Consider the following 23,118-nt stretch of genomic DNA (forward strand, 5'->3'; position numbering starts at 1 on the left):
TTAGGAAATGATAATATTTTAACTGCTTATCTGTGTCCCACAGCTGGCAGAAAACTGTAGTACACTGATCATAAAGTTACATATTGAACTAAATACTGCCAATTTGTTTTATTGTTTTCAAAGTATAAATAGGGAAAAAAGTCAGTGAACAATCAGGCCTGTGAGATTGTAGTTGATAGTAAAATGACAGCTGCGGAAGGATTAGAGCTTAATTTTGTTCATTGCTGCATCACCACTGTCTGGAGTAGTACCTCCCATCCAAAAATATTTGTTGAATGCATGAATCTTCACCACTTAAGCATAGTAGGTGGATGCAGTAATGTTTTTGATTTTCTCCTTGTTTGTAGTTTTAGTTATACTTGTCTTAAGCAGTAAAGGTTTTTAGGAAACTTGAGTTTGAGGGAATAAGTTTAAGCCATAGTTGCTTTACCCAGATGATAAATGCTTGTGTTTGACTTAATGCCAATGATTAAATCATCTCTCCACCAAGGAATCCTACCCAACCTACTACAGGTATCCTAGTTTTGAATATCTAAAAAGTTAATAGACATAAAAAAGGAAAAAAGAAAAAAAATTATCCCTTTCAGTGGCAGTTGTAAAGCTTTTTTTTTTTTTTTTAATCTTGTAAAAAATTTATTTATTTATTTATTTTTACATGGGATCTAGCTATTTGACCAGGATGGTTCTGAACTTTTGGGCTCAAGTGATCCCATCTTAACCTCTAAAGTAGCTGGGATTAAGGTCTGTGTCACTGTGCCTTGCTGTAAAATCATTTCTTAAAATTTAATATTCCCGGATCTACTATTTAGTATTGCCTCCACACTCAAAGTGTGTTCCAAATCTGTTTTTTTTAAACTATTCAGTGCATGTGCAAGAAGATCCATTTGTTTTCATATCCACAGTAAATAAGATTGTTTTAAAATTATTTAATGTTGCTTGCCTTCTTAAAGTTTTAAACTCTTAATATCCTGCATTTGAAAAGTGACAGGGCTATTTGAAAATTACTTTATTTTTCAAAATGTATTTCAGTTTAAAAAAAAAAAAGTTCTCCACTGTCCCCCTCTCCCATCCCCCCAAACATTTTAGGATGCCTGGCCTTTGTTTTAGTTTTTCCTGTTTTATTAATTTTTTCAGAATAATAGGCATGAGTTTATTGGAAAGGAGAGAAGGGGACACAGTAAAGGGAGAGAGTAGGTTCTCTCAGGAGAGGGACCCTTGTTTATATTTACTGATTAATTTTTATGTTTTTTAAAAAATTGGGGCTGTGGCTCAGTTGTAGCACACTTGCCTGGCATGTGTGAGGCACTGGGTTTGATTCTCAGCACCACATAAATCTTTATTTATTCATTTATTTCTATCAACAACTTAAAAATTTTTTTAAAAAGTTGGGGCTGGAGTTGTGGCTCTGTGGTAGAACGCTTGCCTAGTATGGGTGTGAGGCACTGGGTCAGATCCTCAGCACCGCCTAAAAGCAAATAAAAAAAAAAAGGTTAAATTCCTTAAAAAATGTAATGGCTTCAAAAGATTATATAAATCATCCAGATTGGTGTACCTCTTTGCCCTTGTTGAAGCTAGTGTGGTAGGTGGCACATAGGTAATCACAAACTATACTGAGTAGATACTAAATTTGTCCATTCCTTCTTGGCCTTCTCAGGGCCTCAATGACTTTCATAGTCAACCTCATTATCTTCCAGAAAGAGAGTTCATTGAGTATATTGTGTTAGGTTTCTTTCTCTGATCAAACTGTGTGATAACATCATGTGTCATAGTATTTAGTATTCAACTGTATTGATTTATATTCTTTAGGGTTATCTCTTACAATAGATAAAATCATATTCATATGGTGTAATATGTAATGGTAAAAAACTTACATCTTAATTCAGATAGCTTCAGAATGATTTATTTTATTTTGGGTACTGGGAATTGAACTCAGGGTCACTTGATCACTTTGCCACAGCCTATTTTGTATTTTATTTAGAGACAGGGTCTCATTGAGTTTCTCAGTGCCTTGCTTTTGCTGAGGCTGGCTTTGAACTTGTGATCCTCCTGCCTCGGCCTCTGGAGCTGCTGGCTACTGCATCTCGCCAGAAGGATTTAATTTTTGTATTCCCTTGTGATGGAACTTAAGAGTAACTTTAACATTTAAGAGTTAATTAACCCCTACCTCACCCAACATAACCATATTAAATTCTCTAGCTCTAAAATTAAGATTATGTTCAAGGCTCCAAAACATGACTACTTTGAGGTACATATGACTTTATCATAGGAAGGCGCTCGTCACCTTTTTTCTTTTTCTTTTTGTAGATGGACAGAATGCCTTTACTTTATTTGTTTATTTTTATGTGGTACTGGGGATCAAACCCAGTGCCTCAGGCTTGTCTCCCGCCAAGCTTCTTTTAGACTCATGGCACTTATGTGACAAATAGTCCTTAGAGACATGGGCAATGTATTTTGCTGGTGGTGTTTCACAGTGATATGCTTATTTCCAGTCAAGAAGATGTTTGGTTTTGGTTATTGGGAAGAAGATTCTTTGCTGTAATTGAAACCTACCTGTCTCAGCCTTTTCATTGAATCTGTCTTTTTATTTGGTTCATTTCTTGGAATTTTATGTGGAAATTTTACATGAACACTTAATGAACATATTTCTGCCAGAATAAGTAATTTCTAAAACATGTCAGATAATTCTTAGAATAGATGTAGTGATTTTGTGTTGAATTTAATCCCACCCCACAACCCGAATTATCTTTTTTTGGGGGGGGGGTACTGGGGATTGAACTCAGGAGCACTTGACCACTACTAGTCACATCCCCATCCCTTTTTTGTACTTTACTTAGAGACAGGGTCTCACTGTGTTGCTTAGTACCTAACTTTTGCTGAGGCTGGCTTTGAATCCCCAATTCTCCTCTCTCAGCCTCCCAAGCCTCTGGGATTACAGGTGTGCACCATCACACCCGGCCACAACCCTAATTATCTGATGGACATATGTCTTCTTGGGAGGTTACTAGAATATCGTACATAGCTGGCTAGCTTCCTTGAATTCCACCCTCATTTTCTAATGAAATAGTTCTTTTTCTGATTCTTTAGAGTTTCAATATTCATTATATTCTTCTTCACGTATATGACTTCATGTCACTTAAACAATCAGCTCAAAAGAATTGTGTCTATAAATATTGAGAGAAATAATCACAAAGGAATTAGGTCAATTATGTCTTTTATTTCTGTAAAGGTCAGAATTGTTGCCTAGTAGAGAACAAATTCTTTGTGCCCCTTTCTTAAAAAAGATTCATTGGTAGAAGGCAATTATATGTACCAAAAACTTTAACTAGGAAGTCCAAACCAGAGTAGCTGTGACCTTAGTTTTTAACGTACCTGTTGTTTTAAGTTGCGGAGATTTCCTTGACAAGCTATCAGAAATGATGCTTTCTTGACTGAAGAAAAGCCCTAAAATAGGAGGTTCCTGGAAAGCTCTTTTTTGTATATTTCTACTGTTGCAGAAGGCATGCGAAGGCCTGGCTGGGTCTTAATTCTGTGATTTAAATATTATAAAATTTGTGGTTATTTGCTGCAATAAAGAGTGTTTTCTGAACAGTCTTTATTGCAGCAAGAAAATCCATCATATGTTCTAACTTGTACAGAAAAATCTGGTAGTAAAATCTATCTTGATTCTTAAAATATTTGTCATTATAAAATGTGTTTCTTTTGCAGATTTCCTTGTGAAACCTTCTGATAGAAAAAGTTCTCAGTACAAACTTCATTTGGTAAGTTATACCCCCCCTCCAATATTCTCTCTCTGCTGATTTGAAGCAGGAAAAATTGATTTACAGAATGATGATGGTGGTGGGGAGTCTCTGTCTTGTCCATAATTACTTAGATGAAGTTTTCTGTTCATTTTAATGTCTTTAAATATGGTGTGTGTGTGTGTGTGTGTGTGTGTGTGTGTGTGTGTGTGTAATTTTAACTTTATTTTTCCTTCATTAGGATACAGGGAGAGTTACTTTTTCCATATGTAATTGTGGTAATGTTCTGTGCCTGGAAATTTGTATTTAAATTGAGAGTTAATGAGTTGCAGCAAGTATTTCTTCTAAAATAAACAGCCCTTACCAATCTGGAGTTTTAAAATTGAAAACTTGAGTCTTTGAATTTTCTTAAAATTGGTATATATTTATATGATAATTAATGCCTCTTAATACTAGAGGTAGTAGTACAAGTGTGAAGTTTAATTAGAAAAACAAGTTCTAAAGATTTTTCTAGATCTTTCTCCAGTGTGGATATTAATCTGGCAGTATCTGTCCCTTATTGTATCTTTATTATAGCCTTATAAATCTGTTTAATTTAGGGAATTATAATACCCTTTCATTGAAAAGTTGTGCTTTGCTTTTAAGTTATTAAATTCAAACCATTGTCTTGGCTTATCATTGCCCTAGAACATGGATCCAACTCCTTAGCATGGCATGTAGGGCTCTTTAGAGATGGATTTGAACAAATCTTCTATAGCTAATAACCTGTTACCTGTGTACCTCGGATGACTCTTGTTATAAACACACTTACCTACTTCCTGTCTTTTTAATACTGTTCAGTGTTCATTTTTTTTTTCCTGCTATATGTACCATTTCTGTTCAATCTTTGTCTCATAGTTCAAGATCTTGCTGGTTTGGCTGGGCATTATGTTGCATGCCTGTAATCCCAGCAGCTCGGGAGACTGAGGCAGGAGGATCACAAGTTCAAAGCCAGCAACAGTGAGGCCCTAAACAACTCAGTGAAATACAAAATAGGGACTGGGGATGTGGCTCAAGCGGTAATGCGCTTGTCTGGCATGCACGGGGTGCTGGGTTCGATCCTCAGCACCATATAAAAATAAAGATGTTGTGTCCACCTTAAACTGAAAAATAAATATTAAAAAATTCTCTCTCTCTCTCTCTCTCTCTCTCTCTCTCTCTCTCTCTCTCTCTTAAAAAAAAGTAGAACTGAGAATGGGACTCAGTGGTTGAGTGTTGCTGAGTGCAATCCCTGGTACCAAAAAAAAAAAAAAAAAAAAAATCTTGCTGGTTCTTGTTTTTCTAAGAAGCAGTTATTAAAATATAATTCTGGCGAGTGTGGTTCTATAGTCCCAGCTACTTTGGAGGACAAGACAGGAAGATTGCCAGTTTGGGATCTGTCTGGGAAGTTTAGTGAGACTTGTTTTAAAATAAAAATGGAAAAGCACTGGGAATGTAGCTCAGTGGTAGAGAATCCCTGGGTTTGATTCCCAAGATGGTTTGTGGGATTGGGGGGGAAGATTCACATACTGTGTAGTTCACCATGTAGAGTATATGATTCAGTGAATACACTATTCACAAAATTCTGTAGCCATCACTTGCCTATTTTAGAACATTTTCATCACTTCAGAAAAGAAACTTCATATCCCCTAGCTGTCACTGTCTCTTGCCCTTCATCTCTCCCAGCCCTAAGCAAATACTAATTAATTTTCTATCTCTATAGAATTTCCTTGTTCTAGACATTTCATGTAAACATAATCCTGCTATGGCATGTAGTCTTTTGTGTTTGGCTTCTTTTATCATGTGTTCAAAGTTTATCAATATTTCATTCTTTCCAAGACTGAACAATAATCCATTGTTTGGATACCATGGTAATCCAAATGTTCATATAGTTGAACAAATAGTTTCCACCTTTTGGTTATTTCGGTAATGTTGCTGAGAACATATGTATAAGTTCTTATGTGTTCATACTTTTTTGTTTTCTCAGATAAATACTAGGATTGCTATTGCTGGGTCAATTGGTAAATCTATTTTATTGTTTGAGGAAATATGAGGCTGTTTTCCAAAGAGGCTGCACCATTTTATATTCCTGCCAGCATCATAAGAGGGTATTTGTTTACCTTTTATAGCTATTTTTAAAATTTCTTACATGGACCATCCATTACTATTAGACCTAAGCAAATTCACATGTCTTAATTGTTTATCAGACTAACAGTAATGATTCAACTTCTTCCTTTTGTGGTGAAAGTATAACTACCACAATGTGGCCCAAGTTATGCAAGTGAGGTGTTACAATAACCCTTGAATATTTCCTAAGGATTGTTCATGACTGTTCTTTGTAGTTTTAAAAGGAACCTTTAAAAACTTCTTAATTCAGATTGGTTGCAGACTTACCCATGATCTTCTTGGCTTTTACTTGTGAATTTGGAATTCCTATGGCAATTTTAATTTTTTCTCAAATTCTTAAAGCAGCACTTCCGATTTTCTGATTTTATTTTATCTACTTATTTTCTTTCCTGAATTGTAAATTCTCCACTCTCCCTTAACCCCTACATCCATGTTTTTACCTTTGTTATGTTATTATACTCCAAAATACCTTTCAGATCTTTGTCTTTCTTCTGTCTGTACTTCCACTCTTCTAAATCAAAACACCATCCTCTTCCTGTAATTGTTCCCGATTGTCTTCTTTATTTTTTCCGTCTTTTAATCCAGTCACCACACAGTAGTCAGCATGATCTTCATATCACTCTTCTGTTTAAAACCTGTAAATGGTATCCTGTTGTGCTTGGAATATAATCTTTACATGATCTTTTCCTTATACATTTCAACTTTAAATTGGGCTACTTTCACTCTGATTCAATATATTTTAGCTAGAATGATTTCTTCCTTTTAGTTCTTCAAATATGTTAGTCTTTCTGGAATACTATGCTGTTATCTATACCAGAAGTTTCACACCCCCCCCATACACACATCCCAGCCAGCTTTTCTGATGTAGTCAGTCTCTTGCATCCTCTTGTTCATTCTTTGTCTCAGCATCCTAATTGTTTCCTTCATCACATTTAACATACTTTGTAATTATTATCTTTTTCTGTCTGTCATTGGAACAAAAATTGCATTAGTGTAAGAACCAATACATATCAAACTATCTGACATAGGTTCTTGGGTAATTTTTGACTGCCTGCAGTGTAGTTCGCTGTTTTCAAAGTCTTTATTTGGTACAGAAATCAAAGGCATCACTTCTGGATGAAGACTTTTTAAATTGATTTAGTCTTTTAATGCTAAGTGGCAGATCTTCATTGTGATCATTTCCATGCTTAACTAAAAATTTAGCCTTAACTGTAAAGTTAGCATATGCATATATGATGTAACTGCTGATCAGCAGTTTACTTTTTAAATTTATTTTATTTATATATGACAGAAGAATGCATTACAATTCTTACAACAATTTACTTTGTAATTGGAATTTTAATTTTAGTGAATTGTCACTAGATGATTACAGTTCAGCTGGTCATCTTACTCTGTGATGCCTGTATGAGTTTTCTGTGCATTTTTTTTCCTGGGGAAAAAAATAAACCTTAAAGGACACTAAATGTGCTGGGTGTTGTGGTGCAAGCCTGTAGTCCCAGCCACTTGGGAAGTAGAGGCAGGAGGATTGCAAGTTCAAGGTTAGCTTTGGTAACATAGCAAGACCATGTCTCAAAGTAAAAATTAAAAGGGGGATGGGTGAGTAGGTGGGGCTAGGGATGTAGCCTAATGATAGAGTGCTTGCTTAGCCTGGGTTCAATCTATATTACAGCCTCCCCCGCCCCCCCCCCCAAAGTCACAGAGTGCACATTGGTGTTTATTGTATAAACAATAAATTTGGTTTTGTGATGTCCAGAACTTCAAGTTTTTAAAATGTTTCTCCATAACAGTCTCAACATATTATTTTTAAATTGACACATAGTAATTGAACATACTTATGGAGTATAGTCTGTACAGTGTGATATTTCAGTTCATGTATGCAATATGTAATGATCAGATCAGACTTATTATTGACATTTATCACCTCAGACATTAATCATTTCTTTGTGGGGGGGGAACTTTGTGTTCTAAATCCTTTATTTTGATATAATCAACTGTTGTTGACCACAATTACCATATGGTGCTATAGAGCATTAGAAGTTATTCCTCCTCCTATCTAGTTTTACCTCTGTATATCTGTTAAACATCCTCTCTCCTCTCTCCCTCACCTTTTAGGCTCTGTTAGTCATTATTCTATTGTCTGTTTCTTGGAGATCAACTTGTTAGAGTCTCTACGTGTAAGTGAGAATATGCATTATTTGTCTTTTTGTGTCAGAATTATTTCACTTAAAGTAATGTTCTGTGTTTGATCCATATTAATGCAAATGATAGAATTTCATAATTATTTTTTTGTGGGGGTACCAGGAATTGAATTTGGGGGCAGAGCCACATCCCCAGCCGAATTTTATGTTTTATTTAGAGACAGGGTCTCATTTAGTTACTTAGTGCCTGGCTTTTTTGCTGAGGCTGGCTTTGAATTTGCGATCCTCTTGTCTTAACCTCCCGAGTGCTGGGATTACAGGTGTGCATAACCACATCTGGCTCATTGTTTTTTTATTGTTTTTTTTTTTGAATTTTTAATATTTACTTTTTAGTTCTCGGCAGACACAACATCTTTGTTGGTATGTGGTGCTGAGGATCGAACCCGGGCCGCACGCATGCGAGGCGAGCGCGCTACCGCTTGAGCCACATCCCCAGCCCCTCATTGTTTTTTTTTATGGCTCACTAAGTTGCTGAGGTTGATTTCAAACTTGCAGTCCTCCCACCTCAACCTCCTGAGTTGCTGAGTTTATAGGTGTAGGCCACTGTGCATAATACCTCTTTCCTTTTTAATTCTAACAGTTTCCCTCTTATAACATCTTTACTTCCTATTTCAAGTACCATATTCTGTTATTTCTTACCCTTAACTCTCTTTTCTTTGTAGTGTTTATTAGCTAACTACTTAACATTAGATCCTGTTTGTTTCTCTTGAGGAAGACCGCTTCTTGACTTTTTATGCACAGTTGTCTTTCTAAAGCCTAGCAATGCCTGGAATATAGTAGATATTGAGTATATTTATTGGAGTGAACAAAGGAAATAATTTTATGCCAATTTGGGTCATTATCAAATCACAAAGATTTAGTGTGGGTTTGAAGGAATGTCAAGAATGATGACTGTGACTTGGCTTATTACTGAACCCTGTGGTCTTTTCTCTAAACAATGGATTATATCAAGCTCCTGTCCATGATCTTCATGGCCTCTCTTTATACTTATACAGCTTAAATGCTGTTCACACTCTAACGTCTCCCACATTTATATTAATATTTCTGATTTCCATCTTTTAGATCTCTAGTCTGGTTTATCTAGCACTTTACTTGGCATTTTCAACTGGGTATTTGATGTGCATCTCAAATGTAATACGTCTGAAGTAGAACTTCTGATTCTCCTTTGTTTCTTCACTATGGATGTTCCCCATCCGTAAATCCTTGCTTTCAGTTGCTGGGGCAAAAAAAAAAAAAAAAAAAAAAGACTTCCTTTTCTTTTAAATTTAATTCATGAGCTCAAATCCTGAAGATGATACTTGCAAGGTATATCCAGAATCTAGCAACGTCCCACCATTTCCATTACTATTACCTTGTCTCTTGGCTGGATCATTGCAGTTACCTTCCAACTGTTTCTTTCTTTGTTTCTTTCTCATTCCCAATAGTCTAAACTATTCCCTACCTAGATTCACTAGCCAGAATAATCCTTGAAAGTAAATCATTTGATGTTATTCTTGCTCACAATACCCCAAAACCGTTGTATGATATGGACCCTGCTACTTCTTTGATGTCCCCTTTTCTGTCATTTATACTGTCCTCTGTTTTGTCATTTACACTGTCTTATATGGTTTATATTGAATATTAACCAGGATAGCCTCTGTTTTTTGAACTTTAGCAAATCAGAATTACATGAGACTAATCTATTCAAAGAAAAGAGCAACTTACTAAAGATAATACTTTAACAGCCTATCTTTGCATTTCGAGTAGGGTATTCTTCCCCTTTGTCCTTTTTGTTCTTAATAAAACAGGTAAGAGGAGCTGGGCATTGTAGTACATGGGAGATCCTCACACTTCAGCCTCCCCAAAAGCCAGGATTACAAATTTGAGGCCAGCTTGGGCAACTTGGCAAGGCCCCATCTCAAAAAATAAAAAAGGGTGATGGTATAGCTTGGTGAGAGAACAGTCTGGGCTCAATTCTTGGTACCTCCAAAAATAAATAAATAAATAGATAGATAGATAGATAAGAAGTATTAGCACAGGTGAGTATAGAATATTGGAATAACAAACAAGTTGTTCATATTTTGCTGGCTAAATGTGTTTGCTTCCCATAGACAGAAGATCCATACAAACATTCTGAAAATTATAAGAATATTGTTTTCTCATTTGCAGGTTGATTTTAATTATTACTTTCATCCAATACTTAGCCTTTTTTTTTTTTTAACAACTATCAGTGTAAGAATGTTAGCATTTGCTACTTTTTTTTTCAGAACTAGATTAAGTCCAGAAAGATTTTTGCAAAGGCATTATCAAGTTTGGAATTGACTAGTGAGAACTAACAGGGTAACATTCAACTTTTTCTTGAGTGATTCTGTTCAGTTTTTTAGTTTGTATATGTGCAGTCCCTTTAATTAGGATATACCAATTAGGGGAAAACTATTGCCAATTTTGCTCTTTTTCTCTTTCTCTCTCTCTCTTTTAAATAAAAGATCTCGGCATAAGAGAAAGAAGAGCTTTGCCAGACACTGAAGAAGGGACGGGGATCTCTCCTCCTAATCTGGGCCTCCTGTCATGGTAAGTATAAGGAAATAAGAAAATTGGAGTTGAACTCAATTCTGACAATTCAGCTGAATACTAATCCATACTTACCCATTTCTGTTTTTGTTAGAAATCATTTTTCTTTCCCCTAGAATCTCTCTTCTTTTATTATTAGTAATGATAGGGTACTCCATTGTATGGAGCAATTTCATTTCTCTTAACTTGAATTCTGTGACCTGGACACTAAGTCTCATTTTAAATTAGCTAGTGAATGGAACCAAAGAATAACATATGGTTCCTGGACTCTAGGTTTTTCATTCCTTTTCTAGGAAACTGGGCTGGAGTATAACTCAGTAGTAGCCCAAGGCTCTGGGCTCAATCCTCAGTACCAAAAGAAGAAAAAAGAAAAGAGAAAAAAAGAAATTTCTAGGAAGTAGGATATAGTGACAATGATTTTTCATTTGAATTGTCTTTACTTTTTTTAATTGACAAAATTATGTATATTGTGTGCAGTGTTCTTTGAAGTGTGTATATATTGTAGAATGGCTACATTGAGCTAGTTAACATGCGTTACCTCACAAAGCAATTCCCTATATTTCCTATGAGTCTTGCTCTCTTTCCCCCCACCCTCCTTTCTTGCCCTTCAGTACTAGATATTGGACCCGGGGCTTAGTACATGCTAGGCAAGTGCTCAACCGCTGGGTTACATCCCTAGCCTATCTATGTCTCTTCAGAGCAGTATTTTGGTTTGGTAGTAGGGCAGCAGATCTGCATTCCCCTGCTTGAATCTTTGACTGAAAAGAACATATCATGGACAGTTCAGTGATTTCTGGACCATTTAGGGTCCAGGGAAGGCAGAGAAGATGGAGCAACAAGCCAACTACATTTTTATTAATCTTGAGGACATATAAACAACACTTCAGATCTTAAGAGAAAAATGATTTTCTGTAATATTGTCCTGTTTCTACCTTATGGTGTTTCCTAGATCCAAACTGTTTCATGTTGGTGCACAAAAAAGGAATTGAAAAGACCATGTTAATTTCAAGCTTCATTAGGGATGTGTATGGAAAATGCTTTTAAAATTAAAAACATAGTAAAACAAAACAAAAAAGGTAGTTGTGCAGAAATGTCATGTGAAAGAGGAGAAAGGTAACTGTTCCCTTCTTAAAGGTAGACTCTTTTTTTCTTAGTTTGTGGGCATTACAACTTTCTAATTTCTTGTACCCAAACATTGATGAACTTTTACTGTTAATTCTCTAGACTACATTTTATTTTACTACCTGTCTCAGGTTTTTTTTTTTTTTTTTTTTTTGTGGTGCTGGGTCTGTTTTTAATTAATTGAAAAAGTGCTTGCCTTGCATTTATATGTTATGCTATGCCAATGCTAATGTTTATCAAATTATGGGCTTATGAAAGCAGATCTGTTCTATATGGAGACTTTGTCCTTCATCTTATACCACATAGCTAGAAACAAATAGCATGATCCTCTTCTTGGTGCTGCTGGGATCTCTTTGGTGCCCAACTATCTTCCTTGTGTACTTCCTGCCCCTGTGCTGCAGAAACGCTCTGGAGACACCTCTATGTGTGATAGTTGGGGAACAGCTTGACCGTGGTGCATCCTGCCCCCCACATAAAACATTATAACAAATTTTTTTAAAAATTCTCATTTGTAATTCTACCACCAGAACTTATGGTTGTATGTTTTCCTAAGTAGTCCTTGTCATTCATATATCTACATACATAGTTACAATAACATAATGAAGTCTTTTTCTCATTTCTTCAATGCATTAAACGTTTTCCCATGTTGATTTACTGGATTTCTAAAGATCATTTTACTAGCTACATAATATCTTGCAAGTTATTGAGCCTTTGATCCACTCATATGGTATATATTTAATATACCATATTATTTTAACATTCAGATTGTACATCCTTAATCCTTAGTTTTGTGTAAGAAAGGAGCATTGAATTTTGTTTTTGATGTATATTTCTGTAGTAATCTGAAGGTAACATCCTCTCCTGCCTCTTGTAATCTTAAAAGATCTAAAATGATATTTAAGTCTCTTTGAGAGACCAGGCATTATGAAACGATGTTTTTATTTTCAGTATGGAAAATCTTAAGCATAGACTATATGAGGAAAGAATTTGTAGTGAACTCTCATATCAGTTGCAGTAACTATCAGTTTATGGCTACTTGTTTTATCTGATTCCTACTCTGTGCTTCCTAGCCCTTTGAATTGTTTTGACCAAATTTCAAGGATTATAGCAAGGGAAATAAATTTTCAATGACTATAAATACTAGCCCCAAGAATAATGTATGGACAATACTGACAGTAAGAAGACTGGTGATTACTTTTACATTTTTTGAACATGAACACTATATATATAGATTTAGTTCATAGGACTTAATTGGTCAGCAGTCTTCTCTTATGTGCTTTAAATATTCATATTTAATGTTGACTTCTCCTCTGAAGTATGTACTTAACTTTCTTACCTGCATAATTTAGCCAGTAGCAGAAACCAGCCTGAAACTGTGGTTGACTGATCCCTTTTTGGGATTTTGCAAGTGATCCTTCTAACTTTATAGAGCTAGGTGGAGCCAAAGAAATACCAGATTCTACATCACCTGGCATTCCTGCGTAATACCAGGAAATCAACAATGTGGAATGCATTTTTTAATACTAATGAATAAGTGCATATAGCCTAAGCAAAATCTGTTCCCAGCTTTTTATCACACCACTACTTTCCAGTTCTTCCTTTTCTCAGTTTCCCTCCCTATTAAGTGTGTCAAGTTGGGTTTCCTTTTATACCTTAAAATCACAGAGACTATAATAAAATTAGGCAGTTAGTTAGTTGGTCCTAATGTTAATTAAATCTTTGAGGTTAAATGCAGTTCTGTGTAAAGAGGGACATTTTTCTTTTTTTAAAAAATATTTTTTTAGAGGTTGATGGAGCTTTATTTTATTCATTTATTTATTTGTGGTGCTGAGAATCGAACTCGGTGCCTCACACTTGCCAGGCAAGTACTTCTACTACTGAGCTACAACCCCAGCCCAGGGGGACATTTTTCTGAAGCCTTATAGGTAATATGAGCTGAGGCAGTATTTTTTAAAAAGAGCATGTATTTGATTTAACTGAAAATAAGTACTTCATGTTCTTGTCTTGCTGGCTTAATTGTCAGTTCTCAAATGCTGAAAACAATTTTCTTTCAGTGTTCAGTAGCTACTTTGGTTAGGTACATTAGTCTGGATTAGCACCAAAGTGAGTGTGCTAGCAAGAATGAATAGGTAAATGGCTTCTCTTTCCCTTTTTTTCCTTTTTCCTTTTTTTCCTCTTTTTAAAAAGCCTGCTACATTATTTCAATTCTGAGCTGTTTTGAGGGTCAGTGGAAAACTGGGTCAAGGAATCACATAGAGAAATAATGAGTGCCTCTGTAAAATGATCTTAAAGACAGTAAAAGTTTAGGCCTTATACATTTATGTGAGTTAAAAAGCTAGTTAATGTGATGCTGAGAAGGTATGTTTAAAGTGTACTTTCAGGTAAGAATTTTTAAAAGCTGTCCCCTCTCCCTCTTTTATAGCATTTCCTACCTATTCCCTGTTGGTTCATGAGAACATTTTTTCTTGATTCAGGATTCTCTCTCTTTTCCTTTTATTTCCTTTAAGTGTAAACATTAAGCCTTCTTTAAGTCAAGAGATACCTTTTAATAATGAAAGTAGGATTTTTTTTAAAGCCAGTACTTGTGGTAGAAAAGTGGGTTCTTTTTTAAAAAAATCACTTCTCACTGTTCTTTTACTCATTAATTGACTTCAAACGAAATGAGTGGAAAGGCATAATAGTACAGATCAACACAACATTTTTCTTTTTTTGTATTTTTAAATTTGTTTTAATTAGTTACACATGACAGTACAATGACCTTGACATATCGTACATTTGAATCAGATGGGACATAATTCAACAGTTTTCATCTAATAAGTTATTTTGGTGTTTATAGGAGTGGAGCCATTTACAGACTTTAGTACATTTTAGGTAATTACTCTTTCCGAGACCACTAAGCTCTGTCATATCAGCCTTATTAAAGTGCATCACTTAATTAAGTATTTTTTTAAAAAAATTTATTAGTTATTGATGGGCCTTTATTCATTTATTTTTTTATATGTGGTGCTGAGAATGGAACCCAGTGCCTCACACATACTAGGCAAGCACGTTACCATTGAGCTACAACCCCAGCCCTCATTAAACATTTTTATTTTGGCTACATAAGAAACAAAAGTTTTTTTTTTTATATATATAATTTTGCTTTTAAAATTATTTGATTATCAGCTACAGTTTCTTAACAATTATCCTGGGATGCTTGTAATCCTAGGGAAATAAGTTTTTTATAATAATAATAAAAGTATATTTAATAATGGAAATTTCATAATTTTTCATAGCATTTTATAAACCATTTGTAAAATTATATTTTTATAATTTGAAGCTATTTAAAAATTTTAAATATCAATCTTTTTTAAAAGGCCCTTAAAAAGCTCATGTCTCAAAATAAAATGGTTTAGTCATTTTGTAGCAAAGATTGCTAGAATGATGGTTGAGGTCATTGTTAAATTCTGAGTAGCTTTTTCTGTCATGGATTAACAATAGGAGAATAGTTTTGGGACAAGTTTGGCCTTTCAAATTATACAGCTTTAATTGTTACTTAATATTAGAGTGCTGTCTGGAATAGCAGTTCTGAAACCCTTTGGTCTCAGCATCTCTTTTTACATTGATAAATTATTAAGGACTCCCACGAGGGCTTGTTTATGTGGGTTATGTTTGCTGTGTTTACTGTAATAGAAATTAAAGCTGAGAAATCTCCCAAATGCTTATAAATTCATTTAAAAGTAAGAAATTACATGGCAATATAAATATTTTTAATTAAAAATAACTTATTATCCAAAAATTGTGTAATTTTTCTGATCTCTTTAATGCTTGGTTTAATAGATGACACATTCTCATATCTACTCTCACATTCAATCTATTGAAATGTTTTATTTCAAATGTGAGGAAAATTCAGCCATACATAAATAGGTAGTTAGAAAAGCGAAGAATATTTTAAAAGTGTTTTAGATAATCACGTGTATTTTCTTTTAATACTACACCAAAACTTGACAAGTGGTAGTTCCTTAATTTAGTTGCAGTGTGAATCTAAAACTATAAGTGAACCTCTTTGTTCTATTTTAACCGTTTTTGATTTGTCTTGTAATTTTTTGGCAGGTATGTTGTTCTGGGGATCAAAACCAGGGCATTGTGTGTGCTAGGCAAGCACTTTACCCCTGAACTCCAGCCCTTATCTTGCACTTTTATCCATGCATGATTTAAAATATCATACATTGGTCATTAGGAAAATAATAGGTTCATTATGCAATGCAGGTCTTTCAACTGTTGACATATAGTGAATTTTTAAAAATCATATTTGATGTATCACACTGATTTTATTACAAAATTTTTGAGTATTGGAAAGCTATCAAATTCATGGTGGCAGATGACAGGTTTTCCAGTATTGTAATTTTTGCATAAAAAATATATTGTCATTTGGAAAAAAAGATCTGCCATATGGCCAAGTCTTAATTTCCACAATTTGTCCATCGGTTATTCTTTCAATTAAAAATTGTGCATAAAAAATGGCTAGTTCATTGTTAATTGAAAGTCACATAGATATTTTTCCTTGAAGCAACCATAATATTTCATATAATTTTCTCCTGCCTTTTCCAAGGTCATTTTTAGTTAAATTGGTATGTCTGCCTTGATTGTGCTAAGGTGCTCAGTTTACCCTTCTTATTCTTTTTACAGTATTAGAACAAGTGTCAACACAGTAGGTAAAAGGCAGATAATGCCTTAATATTATTGTGAAGGTGGTTTTGACCTCAGAGAATCTGCAGACTTGAAGAACCACACTGATAAAAGTAGTGTAATATGGTTTTATTTAACAGCAACTCTAATCCTAAGAATTGTTTATACTCCCCCCCCACCCTGAGGAGATTTATAACATTGTGATAAGTAGCATGTGCTAAATGTTCAGTAAATAGTGGTTATAAGTTGAACATGATGTGGTTTTTGCTGTTTTAAAAATGGTTGTGTTAAAAAAAATGTATGTATGTATGAAGTCTTGGGTTCAACTCCCAATACTGCTCCCCTCTCTCCTCAAAAATCTGTGTAAACAGATTTTACTATCATTTTGAGTCAGGCTTTCTAACAGATTACATTTCTTTTAGGTCTTCCTGTAACATTACTTTTTAAAATGTGAATTAAATTGTAGTGCAATTTAGATGAGAAGTTTTTGTTCTCTTTTGAAATTTCCTTAACAGAAATAGATTTATTTGGGAATATTGGGCAGAGTAAATTAGGGCTGATATTCACACATGTTTCAAATTTGGGAAATTTAGTTTTTACTTTTTCTTAAATATTCTTTCAAGATTCGATTGATGAAAATTTCACATAAAAATCAAAGGTGACACAAAGGCTGGAGTCCCAATATCTCCTTTAATGGCAGATCCCACTATGTCCAACTTCCTCTCACTAGGCCCCACCTTTTAAAGGTACTACCACCTCCCAGTAGCACCAGACTGGTGGCCAGCCCTTTAACACATGGACCTTTGGAGGACACTTATCCAAACCATAGTAGCAGTTGATATGTTGATGGAATAGTTTGGGGAATTAATATTTTTTTCTTGCATTTTCCTGCCTATTTGCCTTGGTCATTGGGCTCTTACTGTGATTATGTGAGAAGACATGGCAGAAAAACTAAATATAGATAACTAGAAGTTTTTGAAGTTATTTATTTTAAAATTTTTGTTTTTTTCAGGATGAAGAGACTCGGCACAGTCTTGAGTGCATCCAGGCCAATCAGATCTTTCCCAGGAAGCAGCTGATTCGGGAGGATGAGAATCTTCAGGTAATCATAGGCCACTTTGGATTGTAATATGTATTTAGCATCATAGTAATGATGTAGCAGAGCTAATGGATTAAAGGGATGGACTTATAAACATATATTTTTTTAAGCCATACCTATAGAAATGCAAGCTGGAAGCCATTGTAGCAAGACTTATGTTCTTAGAATTCATTATTTGAGATGATGTTCTCTATCATTTCTTTAGGAGTCCAGGATTTGAATAATTATATTTGAATTAGGCGGGTATAATCTTGTCCTCTTTACTTATGTACTGTACTTTAAACTTGGATGACTGTCCATTTAAAGAGGATGCATTATCTATTCACTCGACCTTTGTTTAAAGACTTGGCCTTAATTGCTTCAGAACTCTGAAGAGTTTCTTCATTTTGAAGGTTCCTTTCCTTGAACTTCATGGAGAGAGCACAGAGTATGTGGGTCGTGCTGAGGATGCCATCATTGCCCTTTCAAATTATAGACTTCACATCAAGTTCAAGGAGTCTCTTGTTAATGTAAGTGATTACTGACTACTGTCTCTAAGGTAGACATAGAAAGTTTAAGTTGAAAAAACTTTGTAGTGTACTCAGAGACATACAGGATTTGGGTGTGTGCGAGCATTGTGTGCTCTGCTTTTCTGTTTTGCACTTGAAGGACATTTAGTCAGTCAGCAATTCTTATGCCTTATTTAAAATGATGTATTTAGTTGTCAGCTGAGATGTTCAATGTTTAGTTAAAACTGAATAATTTGCACTAAGTAATGCCTTATGTTAAGCTTTATAAAAGTACAGAGTCTGAATAAGCTTTTATTCCTTAATTGTTAGTAGTTACCAACTACTTCCTGGGCCTTAATGTCAGATGATATGTGCTTTGAGCTCACTGCAGACTCATTATAGGATGAAGTTACTCTAATGGCTCCTAAGTGGTATAAGTATAGATGTTAAGTGCAATATTTATTTGCATAATGGACCATATATTACCAAAGAAAAGGAATTCTCAAGGGAATACTTACCCTTTTTCAATTATGAGGGTCTTTTCAGTGAACTGGATCTTTCAGTGTACTGCTGTCATTAGTAGATTTAAATGAAACCCACAGAGGCACAAAAGTTGTACTTGCACAAAACAAATGCATTCTTCATTTGCTAGTATTGTGGTTTTCTGCATGTCAGTGCTAGCGCAGAGAAATATATTATAACACCTAATAAGAGGTCAGTATTATATCCCATTCAGATTGTGTTTTGGTTTTCATTTTGTGGTTCTTTGAGATCTGTCACTTTTATTCACTTTACTCACCAGTCCAAAAGTTACCCAAATCCTCTTTGATTTACCATGAGTCAGTGGCTGCCATTTTCTTAGTATGTGTTATCTAATTTAATCTAATCTAATCTCTTTTTGTAGTTATGCATTTATTTTCAGGAGCCCTTTTGACCTGAATTCCTCTGGATTCTATATTTGGGCTACAATCTTAGCTGTTACATCAATTTTCTGTCCATCAGTTAAAAGTATGTGCCAAATTCATCAAGGAATGAGGCAATACTTATCTTCTATACCATATAGCATTATGATCAGGAAGATCCATTTGGATTTGAGTGTATGATGGGAAAGAAAAGGTGGAAATTCTAAAATCTCAGCCATCAAAAATTTCCTGTCATCTACTATGGAAGTAATAATTAATAGAACTACACAATTTAATTTTGTGTTCTTTCAGTGTTTTAAATGGATGGAATCAATGAAGTTATTTCAGTAAAAGTAAATTGCATGTGAAAATGATAGTTTCATGTCATTGCATTTTCCCATGCCATACTGTATTATCAGCATTTGGGGTTTTAACTGGTTTTACATCTATTTTGGGAATGGTTGGTTGGAGAGTCTTGCCATTCACTATCTTAAAGCCCTTCAGTGTTTCTTTTCTATTTCTAAGATGAAAATCAAATTACTTTGCATGATGTTAGACAGTGATCTTTGAGTCCCTGCTAGCTTTTCTACGTTTTTCTTCCCCCCTTATCACCCTTTGTACTAGTAAAACCAGCCTCCTTGGACTGGTCAGTCATACCTCATACTTGTCTTTACTTCAGTTTTACTTCTTATCTCTCCCTTCTTTCCTGCTCAGCAAACATCTCTTCATCTCTCAAAACCCACTTCAGGTTACAACTTCCTCTAAAAAGCCTTGCTCAGTCCTCATTCCTTTCCTGACAGTTAATTATAGTCATGTGGCCTCTTCTTTATCTTGAGCATATCTTTACAATATTTACTAGGCAAATTGTAATTTTTTGGTTTTCATCTTTGTATCTCCAGGATCCAGCTTGTTTCCTGATGTTTTGCTATCTAATAGATATTAAGTTAATTGAAGTTATTATGAATTTGAAATAGACATTGAACAATTTTTTCCCCTTTTTGAATTTATAGTTCATTTTAAAACAATGTATTTCTATGGGAATAGGCCTGTATATTTTGTGTGTATGTGTGGTTTTTGTCTCAAATAGTAGCTCTATGTGTAGGTTGTTTACTGGAATTGTGGGTCCCTTTTACAGATGAAGAATTATGCTTAAGGAAACTTACCACTGCTCTTACTTTTGGACCCAGTTCCTCATATACATGTTTTCTCTAGCATTATAATTCTAAGGCTTAGAGCCTATATGCCACTTAAAAGCCCAAAATAATGGCTTTGCACAAAAAGATGGTTGTGCAAAAATATTTTGACATTGTAGTGTCTATAAACACTTCCTATTTAGATAGATCAGCCTTTCTCCATACTAATATGTTAATCTCATCATAGCATTAGATTTTTGGAACCTCAAGTTATTCCAGGAAATAATGACTTCTCCTGCATCAGACATGGGTGGAAATCAGAGGGTTATTGATAGTGTTGTTTCTCACCTCCCTCCCTTTGTCCTTTCCTCAGCAAATAAATACTTTAGTAAAACATAGGAGATCAAGAAACCCCTGTTAAATGTTTGATTTGGATGTAATAATCTTTAAGCCATTAGTATCGAAATGTGCCTTTCTGTGTTGTAGCATGCCCCACTTTACATCATTTATCACTTTAGAAAATGACTTGCCATTAAGTTTTAAAAAGCTACCTGATATCATGTATTCTCTTTTAATTTCATATCACATTGAGTAAAATGTGTCAGTAGATTTAGATACCATGAACATCATTACCTTAATCTACACATATTCACTAAATATCAAGGTTCCAATTCCGAGGGTAAACAATCTCTGTAATAGAGTTTGTATGTAACATTTAAGGTATGAATTGCTTCCATTCTTAGTTTTTTTCCAAAACTATATTTTTACATATATGCAGGTATATTTCTTTGAAACTTAGATAATATATAAACAAAGAAATGTTCAAGTGAAATTTATGAAAGTTTAAAACAATTTTTTGTTGTATAATTCAATAGACTGCTTCTCAATCTGCTGCTTCTGAAATCCCAGTAAGTAGCATGAGAATCCTAGGTGTTACTGTACCTGTGCTTGGAACAAATTGGTTTTGAGTGTCAGATATACAGTTTGCAAATCAGCAAAATGTGTCTTCTCTGCATGATTTGCTTTCCTGTTCTAGTGGTATGCTTTGATGAGAACAGATTGTGGGGTGAAGATTAAGGCCCATAGTTTATACATAAGTGATGGAAATGTAATCTGAGTTTTAGCTAGAAATAATTTGTAAAATCAACATTTGTATTTAAGAGGACATTAAACTTCCGGTTTTCAAGCCAGTCTGTCAATGCCTGTTAGGAAAAAAGTGTGGAAATATAGTAGTTTAGAAAACCTTTTCTTTGCAGTCTGCATTTTCCTTCAACAATCACCTTCATTCCCCATATTACCAGGAGGAGGTTATTGTTAATACTTGAGTATATTTTGGCGTAGCATTCATATAATAGTTGAGGCATCTGAAATCAGGGCTGGAAGAAGATAGCTTGCATTTATGTATTTTTCCTCCTCTGATTAGATTGGGTGCCTAGATATTCCATTTTACTTTATATTTTATCATTAGAATTATTATTTTTACTGTGTTACTGTCAGTGTTACTTCATATGTACAAATTAATACTTCTCATTCAGATTATGAAAAGAGTGCTTTTTTTTTAAAAGGTAGAAATTATTCCACTTCTAAATCCTGGTGCTTGAAAATAATACACATGCATGCATACACACACACACATATATACACACACACACACACACACACACACACCCAGAATGAATTCAAGAGTTAAACTAGAGTATGATGATGTCAGATCCCTCATGAATATGACAGTACTACGGGTCTTTAATACCTATGCATGTCTATTAAATTTTTAAATTGCTTCTTTTTTGCTTTTGTGGATTGATGCTCTTGGGTTTTGGTGCCTGTAAAGTGTAACTTTTGGCCTTTTGAGGATTTGATTAACAGTACCAAATGTTTTATGCATTGTTTGAGCATGAGTTTGGTGGAATTTGTTAGACCAAATGCATTGTAAAAAGATAGAATTACCTGACAAGTAGAAGATGGAAGAGAAAGAAGCAAAAAGAAAATGAGTTGTTTGAAACATCGAATCATTGGTCTGGGGAAGGTTTGAAAGTGCTTTTCTATTTCCTTTGCAGATGGAATTGCTTCTGAGGAATCTTTATTTTAAATTCTCCTCCTGACGATCCCTGGTAGAGAAACCAAATTTTTGTTTTTGGAAGTAAAGTGAAGGAAATCTTGTATTAAACAGAAGGGCAGTCAGTCTTAGGGGAAGAAAGAAAGTCACACCATATGTGGTCGAAGGAACCTGGGTTAAAAGGCAGCGTGGAATTCTAACCCAGACTTTGCTGCTTGCTTATAGTGTATTTCAACCAACCTGGGCTAGGAAATAGACTGGACTTGAATATTTGATTCTTTGTTTATGAGGCTGAGTAGTGCATATGTTTAGTCATAGAAATGGTAAGAGATCCTTTCCATAGGTGAGAAATGTTAAGAAAACTAGAGCCATGTGGTAGGTCTTAAAGTAGAAAAAAGGTATAGTTGAATGTCAAAGAGGAAAAGGTGGCCAATTCTGCCTTTTTTAGAAGGAAGAGAGGACAAATCAGAGAGGACAAATGGAGAAGTGAAAAAAGGAAGCATTTATTGATACAAAATTAGATGTTTCTCTTTTAAATGTCCTTGTTCTTGCTACATATTAAACTCCCCTGCATGTGATAGTTTGCATGAGTATTAAAATCCGCTTTTCTGTATATCTGACTTGAGAACACATTGTTGGTTTTGGTGTCTTGTCTAGTATCTCTAATCTGATTTGAAACATAGAACCAACATTTTTATTATTATTCTTTACAACTGCAATGTTAAGATTCATACAAATTTTATTGAATGCACTTTAGGTAGCAGATATTTTGCATGCTCTGGGGGGTTTTAATTCTTATTCTGGGAGTTTGGACTCAGGCCCTTGGGCTCTGGTCCAATAGTAGAGATGTAAAACTTGTCTGTTATTTGTAATAATGTAGCACAGGCTGATAACATTCTCCCAACAGCTAATAGCTATAAGGAAAGGCAATTGAAGAGGACCTGGGATGCAGGTGACTACTGGGAGAGCAGCCTCTCCATGTGGATTATTAAAACTATCACTTCACTCCAGGTCTTGTAC

At 34.7% G+C, this 23,118-nt stretch overlaps 1 protein-coding gene across 6 annotated transcripts in view; it reads left to right on the forward strand.

Moving 5' to 3' along the window:
- The window catches only part of Mtmr3 (myotubularin related protein 3), a 122,081-nt gene that overhangs the window by 59,863 nt on the left and 39,100 nt on the right, over window positions 1-23,118 (forward strand). For all 6 annotated transcript variants that reach the window (XM_078039704.1, XM_078039700.1, XM_078039698.1 and 3 more), the window contains 4 exons: window positions 3,706-3,758; window positions 10,546-10,630; window positions 17,433-17,522; window positions 17,912-18,028. In XM_078039704.1, coding sequence (XP_077895830.1) covers window positions 10,628-10,630; window positions 17,433-17,522; window positions 17,912-18,028 — 210 coding nt within the window. In that variant the 5' untranslated portion in view covers window positions 3,706-3,758; window positions 10,546-10,627. The remainder of the gene's footprint in view (window positions 1-3,705; window positions 3,759-10,545; window positions 10,631-17,432; window positions 17,523-17,911; window positions 18,029-23,118) is intronic.

This window comes from Ictidomys tridecemlineatus, chromosome 2, assembly GCF_052094955.1.
Source record: "Ictidomys tridecemlineatus isolate mIctTri1 chromosome 2, mIctTri1.hap1, whole genome shotgun sequence".
Classification (NCBI taxonomy): domain Eukaryota; kingdom Metazoa; phylum Chordata; class Mammalia; order Rodentia; family Sciuridae; genus Ictidomys; species Ictidomys tridecemlineatus.